General features: G+C 43.0%; 1 protein-coding gene across 1 annotated transcript in view; it reads right to left on the reverse strand.

The window, feature by feature from the left end:
* The window catches only part of LOC143027342 (uncharacterized), a 141221-nt gene that overhangs the window by 431 nt on the left and 130790 nt on the right, over positions 1-10000 (reverse strand). Inside the window, exon 4 of the mRNA XM_076188618.1 lies at positions 1-962. This exon is cut by the window's left edge and continues 431 nt beyond it. Coding sequence (XP_076044733.1) covers positions 679-962 — 284 coding nt within the window. The 3' untranslated portion in view covers positions 1-678. The remainder of the gene's footprint in view (positions 963-10000) is intronic.

A 10000-nucleotide genomic window follows, 5' to 3' on the forward strand; every position in this document is an offset into this window, starting at 1 on the left:
TATTTATTTGTTTATGTATATATCTTCATTTTCTTTAGTTGTATATATTTTTGTATATTTATTCATTTGCTTATATATTTATCTATATTTTCTTTAGTTGTATATATATCTTTGTATATTTATTCATTTATATGTTTATCTACTTTTTCTATTAGTATCTTTAATCATTTATTATTTTTTAGCGAGAATTTGGAATCATAAGTGAATTTACTTTATTTTTACTTTTGAGAACTTTCGAAAGCGGATTTTTTGAACTTAAGATTTGTACCATAAATTTGTTTTACTTACTTATTTATCTATTTATTTATTTATTTATTTATTTATGTATTTAGGGGGCGGAGTTTTAATGGAATTTGCTCTGTCCATTTTATTTTTGAAAAAAAAAGGAAAATGTTGTTTTCACATTGGACCACCGTGGAAGCTTCGTGATTTCGGCCTGAGGAAGAAGATAGAGATAGATAGATAGGTAGATAGATAGACAGATAGATAGAGAGAGAGAGATTAAAGTCACAGGAGGTTTGAACGCGCACGAGACTAGATTTCTCCTAGTGTACCAAAAAGACCACCTAACCAACTAGGACACAGCAGCGCGATATGAAATACAACAGAATATTTCAAAATTGAGCCACTTTTGGTCCTAAAAAAACGTGCTTAGAGATTAAATTAAAGCTTAGACATCTACATAGAAAATTTAATAGAGTCATAATAATTGGGCGGGGCCGGAGTCGAGGAGGGCGGGGCCTGAACGTGCGGGAGGATGTGAGTGGGCGACGGGCACATGGCCGAGCCAATCCCGGTCTGCGCTGAGGACAAGACTCCGCCCCCTCCGAGGCTGGTGGGCGGAGTCCACAGCCGCTTGTCATAGATCACGGAGCTCTGGTGGTGCTGCTGATGCTGCTGTTGATGCTGTTGATGCTGTTGTTGTTGCTGTTGCTGTTGTTGTTGTGGTAGGCCTCGCATTCCTGAAATATGGAGAGGGAGTTGTTATTAATTTGGGTCTGGTTGTTGTTGTTGCAGAATTCCTTTTGGGAATAGAGAGAAAAAATAATAGATTAGGAAACATCACGGAAAACTGAATTGGAGTCAACTACATCCCTCACTCAACTGACTGCGTCTAATTTTATTATTATTATTATTATTATCATTATTATTATTATTATTATTATTATTATTATTATTATTATCATTATTATTATTATTATTGTTATTATTATTATTTTGCTATTGTTATTATTATTATCATTATTATTATTATTATTATCATTGTTATTATTGTTATTATTGTTATTATTGTTATTATTGTTATTATTGTTATTATTATTGTTATTATCATTATTTTTTGTTATTATCATTATTATTATTATCATTATCATTATTGTCATTATTGTTTTTGTTAGTGGGAGCGGTTGTCTATCGGGGCCAACCGGCGGACAATTGCTCCCGCGGAAAGTAGCCTACCTACTCGCGTTTCGCGTCCGTGGTAAGCACATTCGCGAACAAAAGTTTCGACCCAGCCAGAGTCTTTCATGATACAAAATTCTAATTCTCGAGTCGAAGATGGATAAATAGTTATCTTTGAGTGGAGATTTAGTTTCCAGTCTTATAACTAAACAGAGTTGGTCTGAAGTTACATCACTAAAGTGCCTAAAACCTGTAGTCAGTAACCAATAATGGGAGAGTTAAATGGACATTCATAATAATGTAAACGAAGTAAGAAATAGATGGATGAGTAACACCATGTAACACATTTTTTGTTCCCCGTTCTCAGTGTCGTTTCCTTGTTTGCTATATCCCGTTATTATTAAAAAAAAAACACTATCACTTAATCAGAAGCTTGGGTTTGTGATCAGGACTGATATTTCGAAATTTTCATATGTCTAATTTTTTATTTATCAGTTCATATAATTAAATCAACAAAGTACATATTCATTTTATGGCACAAGCTTATAAAAAACAAACAAGTAAAAACAAATGATAGTTATAGAGCAACTTAAAACGTCATAAATGACTGGATTTCATGGATTTGCTATTGTAGTCCAGGTCGCATTTCCGCACCAGCCCCCAGATATAGTCCCCCATCATTTTCTCATTGTAGTGGCCCTGGTACCTCCGCTCTATCTCCTTCACATCTTGGTGGAATCGCTCGCCTTGTTCTTCTGAGTAGGCGCCCATATTGTCCTTGAATTTGTCCAGGTGAGCGTCCAGCATATGAAGTTTAAGGGACATCCTGCATCCCATGGCGCCAAAAGCCTTTACCAGATCCTGCACCAGCTGCTGGTAGTTTTCAGCTCTGTGGTTGCCCAGGAAGCCCTTGACAACTGCTATGAAACAGTTCCATGCTGTTCTCTCAATCCTACTGAGCTTATTGGAGAACTCGGTAGACTCAAGCACCTTCTTTATCTGAGGTCCAACAAAAATCCCACCTTTGATTTTGGCCTCAGATAACTTGGGGAAGAACTCAAGAAGGTACTTAAAAGCGGCTGATTCCTGGTTGAGAGCCTTCACGAACTGCTTCATCAACCCCAACTTAATGTGCAGTGGCGGCATGAGCACAATCCTGGGATCAACCAGTGGCTCCCACATGACGTTCCGGGTCCCAACTACAAATTCTGTTCGCTGCTCCCAGTTCTTCCTGTTGTAGTGGTCAGAGGTGGCTCTGCTGTCCCAAAGGCAGAGGAAGCATTGGAATTTGATAAAGCCTCCCTGGAGACCAAGCAGGAAAGCCACCATCTTAAAGTCTCCAATGATTTCCCAATTGTACTGGTTGTATTGCAGAGCTTCCAGGAGGACTTTCACACTGTAGTAGTCTTCCTTCAGGCAGACTGAATGGGCTAGGGGCAGCGTCGGAAACTTGTTTTCATAGCGGAGGAGGACAACCTTCAAACTTGTGGTAGAGCTGTCTTTGAAGAACACCCCAATAACGTCAAACAGTCCAGGCACATCATGACAGAAGCAGAGGCCATCTGTAAGAGTGTGAAAGCCTGAGAAAGGTTCGCGCCGACTTCTCTGACTTGTCACCTGCACCTCCTCCTTGAACAAGTTCCACTGCTTCATCCTGGGGATGAATAGCTCTGCACTGGACTTGGTCAGATCCAGATCCCTTACCAAGTCATTTAGTTCTTTTTGATTTGGGAAATGAGGAACTTTCTTTGGTACCTCAGGCAGGTAAGCCAAGTCCTCAGTGTCCGTCTCCTCCTCTTCATAAAAATACTTGTCTTGGACTTCATCTGGAGCAGGTGGCACTGGCACGGGATATTTGGAGCATTTGATGATGGGAGATCTGGGTAATTCATAGCAGCAGCATTATTTCCTTTCCGCCGCTTGCTAACATCCACCATACGAAAAAAAAAAAAAAAAAAAAAAAAAAAAAAAAAAAAAAAAAAAAAAAAAAAAAAAAAAAAAAAAAAAAAAAAAAAAAGTTTGTGGAGTGGTCTGTTGGCTCTAGCTAGACCCATGGGTTGAAGAAATTCAGGGACCTTTTCTTTCCTCGCAGCATCCACCCTTCCATCGTCTTCTTGCAGTGCTCACGACAGTAGCAAGGGTCCCAGGGCTTGTCCTGGTCCCCAGCTGGCATCCCGAATTACTTTTGGTAGGCTTCACAAACATTCACCGACGTTTCCAAAGAGAATTTGTTGCCTCTCTTCTTTATATACTCGCCGCATATATAACAAAAGGAGTCAGGGGGGGCGGCAACCCCTTGAAACCATCTGAAAATGTAGAAATATATGCAATAAAAATATGGATCTTATAGATCTGAAATGATAAATTATGAACATGTTAAATGAACATGTATAAAATAAGTAGGGTAAATCAGGCTACAGTCATCAAATTTTGAAAAAAGTTGTTTTTAGCACCAAATTGCACCAATTGCACTCGAAAATATGACATAAATCGATTTTACTGTAATTCTATTTTTTTTAGGTTGAATGCTAGTGGCTAACCTAGAATTTTTACAAACCCAAGCTTATAACTTTAATAGAATTGTTTTTGTATTTATTTGGGACCTAAATAGCATAAAAAGTTATTACAAGCCAGGAATAGAGATTTTTCTTGTTACATGGTGTAATTAATGAATAAATAGATACATTGATTAGTAAATTAATAAAAAGATGAATAGATATAAGAATAAAATAAACAAATAGATGCAGAGGTAGATATATAGTTAAATATGTAAATAAACCCAATAAACAGATAGAGTATTAGATAGATATAGACGTTGTAATTAATGAATAGATAAATAAATGCGTTGATTAGTAAATTAATAAATCGATATATGAATGAAATAAATAGATACAGAGGTAGATATATATTTAAATATGTAAATAAACCAGTAAACAGAAAGAGTATTAGATAGATATATAAATAAATAGATAAGTAAATAGATAAGATGTAGATAAAGTAGGAGGAAAATGATGGTCAAAAAAGGGCCTGGATGGACGGAAGATGGCACCAACCCCCTCCCCCTTCCCCCCTCCACCACCACCCGTGCCACGAGTGCCTTCAGAAGGCAACCACAAAAGGATGCCAGATGGAGCGTGACGTCACGTTTGACCTGAGACAGGAGTAAACGTGACCCACGGGTGGGCGGGTCACGTTACACAGCATCTGTCTGTCTGTCAGTCTGTTTGTCTGTCCCGCTATGTTCTGGCGCCAAGCTTAAATCAGGCATACAAAGTTGGACTGACGTTTCGTTTGTGTGTTTGTGTGTGCGTGTGCCAGTGTGTGCGTGCCTGCGTGTATGTTTGTTTGTGTGTGTGTGTGTGTGTGTGTGTGTGTGCCTGCGTGCATGTGTAGGGCTGTGTGTGTGTGTGTGTGTGTGTGTGTGTGTGTGTGTGTGTGTGTGTGTGTGTGTGTGTATGTGTGTGTGTGTGTGTGTATGTGTGTGTGTGTATGTATAGGGCTGTGTGTGTGTGTGCGCGTGTGGGGGACTGCGTATGTGTGTGTGTGTGCGTGTGTGTGTGCGTATGTGTGTGCGCGCGCGTGTGCGTGCGTGTGTGTGTGTGTGTATGTGTATGTATGTGTGTGTGTGTGTGTGTGTGTGTGTGTGTGTGTGTGTGTGTGTGTGTGAATAATGCACCACGATCTTGGATCACGTGTTGTAATTGCTGGACTCGTGATTGACAGATGCTTCCCTCCCGGATGAGAACTCAGAACTCATGTATTGCTTGTGCGTGTGTCTGTGTGTGTTGAATATTTTCTTAATTGTCTCCGCCTAATTATAATGCAAAGGAAAATAACTACATTTGTGGGTTTGCCTCTTTTTTCATCAACTATATTACCCAGTTTTAAATCTGCTTGTGGCTTTATCTTGGTCTATATAATTTTTTTAATTTGGGATGTGAAAATGTCAGGAGGTCATGGGAACACATGCAGAAAGACTTTATGTCTGAAGAATCTAAAGAAATCGTTTTCCGTGCAGTTGCGTCAACTCAATAGCTAATCTAAAAGAGGACATACTCCAATTGAGAACAGTAAACAAAATATCAATTCGATCGATGGAAGATGGAATTTTTTTTTCATTTGCTCTCCAATACTTATAGATTAAGAAAAATGCAGATTTACACACAATTACCTAAACGCAGTCACATCACTATACGAAGCTCATTTCCTGCACATTACAAAAAAGAACGTAGGACATAAGAACGGAGGAGACTGCAAGAGGCCATAAGGCCTACACTAAACAGTTCCATCTCCGTTATCATCTATCATTTCCATCCATGAAAGTATATGTTTTTTTAATAACCAATAGTTTCAGTGCTCTACATTGTTACCAAGTTAATTCCATTCGTTAACCACTCTTTTGGTAAACCAGCCCTTGCCTATTTCCTTTAACCTAAATATGCCCAATTTGAATCCTTTACCTCGAGTCCTGGCCTGGTGTCTTAATATGATGCCCTTGCCTGCACAGACATCCATTCACATACAATCCTCCAAACGGAACGACATCACCACAGGAAGGGTCCTGACAGAACCTTCGCCGAAGCCATTTGCTCGAACTGGCCTGGTGTTGTCTGTGGCCTGGGGAGGACCTGGTGCCCCTTCGGATCAGGTGTCCAGTGCCTCTTGGCCCTGCTACTCGAGGCTGACCTTCGGAGTTGTCTGGTCGAAGCTAAAAGGAATTCGAGGACCAGATACGTTCACATCCGTCGACCTAGTGTACTCTTGTTGGAGGCGACATTTCGAAATTCTTTGGTTTGTCAGTTACGTTCTCTCTCTCTCTCTCTCTCTCTCTCTCTCTCTCTCTCTCTCTCTCTCTCTCTCTCTCTCTCTCTCTCTCTCTCTCTCTCTCTCTCTCTCTCTCTCTCTCTCTCTCTCTCTCTCTCTCTCTCTCTCTCTCTCTCTCTCTCTCTCTCTCTCTCTCTCTCTCTCTCTCTCTCTCCCGTTCTCTCTCTCTCTCTCTGTCTCTCTCTCTCCCTCGCTCGTTCGCTCTCTTTCACCTGAGTGATTTCTTCTCTCCTCCGTTCATAAACACACACACACACACACACACACACACACACACACACACACACACACACACACACACACACACACACACACACACACACACACACAAACACACACGCACACACACATACACACACGCACGCACACACACACACACACACACACACACACACACACACACACACACACACACACACACACACACACACACACACACACACACACACACACACACACACACACACAGTTGGTAGAGTTCTCGGCTGCCACTACGGCGGTCCTTGTTCGAATCCCGCCCGGGGCTGAAATAATTTCAGTATATCTGCGCTGCGAATTGTTACTCCAACTCTCGTGGGGTGGGAGTTTTGTGTGTGTGTGTGTGTGTGTGTATGTGTGTGTGTGTGTGTGTGTATGTGTGTGTGTGTGTATGTATGTGTGTGTGTGTGGGTGTGCGTTTGAGGTCACAACATTACCCATAGATCGGTCATGCATGAGTTCTGAGCTCTCTTCCGGGAGGGTAATAACTGTCGATCACGAGTTCAACACGTGACCCAAGACCATGGTGAATCACACACACGCACGCACACACACACACACACACACACACACACACACACACACACACACACACACACACACACACACACACACACACACACACACACACACCGACTCGGTGGCATAGTTGGTAGAGCGCTGAACTGGGAAGCAGAAATGCTCCCAGCACCCAGTTCGAATCCTGCCCAGGGCCGAAATTATTTCGGTATCGCTGTGCCTCGGGTCGTTACTCTGACTCTCGTGGGCGGGGAGTTGGGTGTGTGTGTGTGTGCAAGGTCATAGCATTACCCATAGATCGGACCTACGAGCTCTGAGCTCTCTTCCAGGAGGGAAATAGCTGTCGATCACGAGTCCAACACATGATCCAAAGACCAAAGACCAAGTGAATACACACACACACACACACACACACACACACACACACATACACACACACACACACACACACACACACACACAGCATTACCCATAGATTGGTCATTACGAGCTCTGAGCTCTCTTCCGGGAGGAAAATAACTGTCGATCACGAGTCTAACACGTGATTCAAGACCATGGTGGTGAATCACATACGCACACCATCGAATAGCCAGGAACTGTCTGATACTTCTTCAAGATTACTCATTACAGTTAAGCGTCTCCGTGCGTGTGTCGCCCTAAGTGCAGAACCACGTGCTCCTCTTGACGTCTAGATAAGGAAGAGGAGGAGGACTTAAGGAGGAGGAGGAGGAGGAGAGACAAGGGAGAGAGCGGAAATGTGGATGGAAGGAAGGAAGGAGGGAGGTAAGGAGGGAAGGAGGGAATAGAGGAGGAGGGTGGGAAGGAAGGAGGATGGAAGGGAGGGAGGGAAGGAGAAGGAGGGTGGGTGGGAGGGAGGGAGAAGGAGGGAAGGAAGGAAGATGGAAGGGAGGGAGGTAAGGAGGGAAGGAAGGAAAAGAGGAGGAGGGAGGGAAGGAAGGAGGGTAGGAGGGAGAGAGGGAGGGAAGGAAGGAGGGAGGGAGGGAGTATTAATATTTCGACAGTAATAATCAGCTCTTCTGTCTGTCTGTCTGTGTGTGTCTCTCTCTCTTTCTCCCTCCCTCCCTCTCTCTCTCTCTCTCTCTCTCTCTCTCTCTCTCTCTCTCTCTCTCTCTCTCTCTCTCTCTCTCTCTCTCTCTCTCTCTCTCTCTCTCTCTCTCTCTCTCTCTCTCTCTTTCTCTCTCTCTCTTTCTTTCTTTCGACATCAATAATCAGCTCTTATGCCCATGTAATTACGCTGGTGGCCTAATCGGTAAAATGCTGGTTTCACATTCTCTTAGTTGTGGGTTCGAGTCCCGCACTCCTCTCCGTTTCCTAGCAGTGACCTGCCCCAATGTATCGCATAATAGGGCAAAGGGGACGGCTTTGACCGCAGCTACTCAGCGCCTCCTGGCGTAGTAGGCTCCCCACTTTGTCCTCAGCATCGCGAATGTAGCTTTTTACCTGATGTTCTTTCTAGTTAAGGGTTCTTGGCTTATCAGCTTATCTACAAAACCTACCAATAATTTTCGTAACTTTAGTTTCATAAAGTTAATAGAATTCTTTTTTCTAATGGTAGAAAATGATCTCCAGGACTGGCGAAAAGGTTGAAAAATACGGCCCCTTAGTGTTTGGTAAAGGAAGGATTGAAGGGATAAGGTTAGGTGGAAGTGTAGAAGGATAGAAACTGTATGGCACTGATTAATTGTCTTTAATTGATCGTAGATATCTCCAATCCCACTGGAATGCTGCGTGACTCTGGTCCGAGAGTTGGAGTAACAACTCGCAGCGCAGCGATACTGAAATTATTTCAGCCCTGGGCGGTATTCGAACCCGGACCTCCGTAGTGCCAGCCGGGAACTCTACCTACCGCGCCACGATTTGTGTGTGTGTGTGTATTTGTGAGAAAGAGAGAGAGAGAGAGAGAGAGAGAGAGAGAGAGAGAGAGAGAGAGAGAAGGAGAAGGAAACGGAAAGCTCTTGACTCTGTGGAAGAGAGGAGAGGAGAGGCAGAAGCAAGAGGAAGAGGAACCAGAAGGGTAGAAATAGGTTAGTAAGAAGGGAAGAAAGAGGCGAAGGAAAATGAAAAGGAAAGGCAGCAATAGGAGAAGGAGGGAACATTACGTGGTAGGCAGAAATAGATAGGTAAGAAAGAAGGGAGGAAAGGGGAAAATGAAGAGGAAAGACAAGAAGCATTAGGTGGTGGGCAAGAAATGGGTAGGTAAGAAAGAAGGAGGAGGAGAAGGAGGAGGAGGAGGAGGAGTGGGTGACCCTTGGAGAGAAGTCCTTCAGAATTGGAGGAGGGGAGACTTGGTCCTCGTCAGCGACACTTAGGCGTCGAAGTCCTCGATATCTTCTTCTTCGAGTGCCGAAGACAGGGACTTCGGGGACGATACGAGAACCTCAGGGGGACCCCCGAACTCAGATACCCCGGAGGGTCGTCCGGGCACCTGGGGGGATCTGTGTCTCGTCTGGGGCGCCTCTTAAGTAAATAACATCACCTGGCGACAGTCAAAGAATAGTCTGGGCAGAAGAGCTAAACTGGAGGATTTTTTTTCACTGACCAAAAACCGATTGGTAGCACTGTTGTCTCGCCAGATAATATGATACGTTTGGTTAATTTTATTATTTATTTATTCATTTATTGCAGTATCTAAGAGAAGTGATCATATGATATGATATAGTATATGATGTCATATTGCTCGGTGATATGATATGACACTAGTAGTAGTAGTATCGTATGGCTTTCTTACACCTCCAACTTTGTATTTGCTAGCCAGTCTATGAATGTTTGATTTGCTTCATAGATAGTCTGGTAACCCCCTGGCACTGCTGTGATTGGGCAGTGCAGTACGAGATGGTCTGTATCTTGGGGTGAGTTATAACAAGATGGGCACACTGGGGAGCCTTTGTAGCCCCAGCGATGCAGGTTAACGGCTGGGGCTGTCATCGTGCGGTGGCTTAAGTACCCCCAATGCCTAAGGATTGGGGGGAAACTAAGA

The sequence above is a fragment of the Oratosquilla oratoria genome, chromosome 8, assembly GCF_046742065.1.
Source record: "Oratosquilla oratoria isolate Oo_2021 chromosome 8, ASM4674206v1, whole genome shotgun sequence".
NCBI lineage: Eukaryota > Metazoa > Arthropoda > Malacostraca > Stomatopoda > Squillidae > Oratosquilla > Oratosquilla oratoria.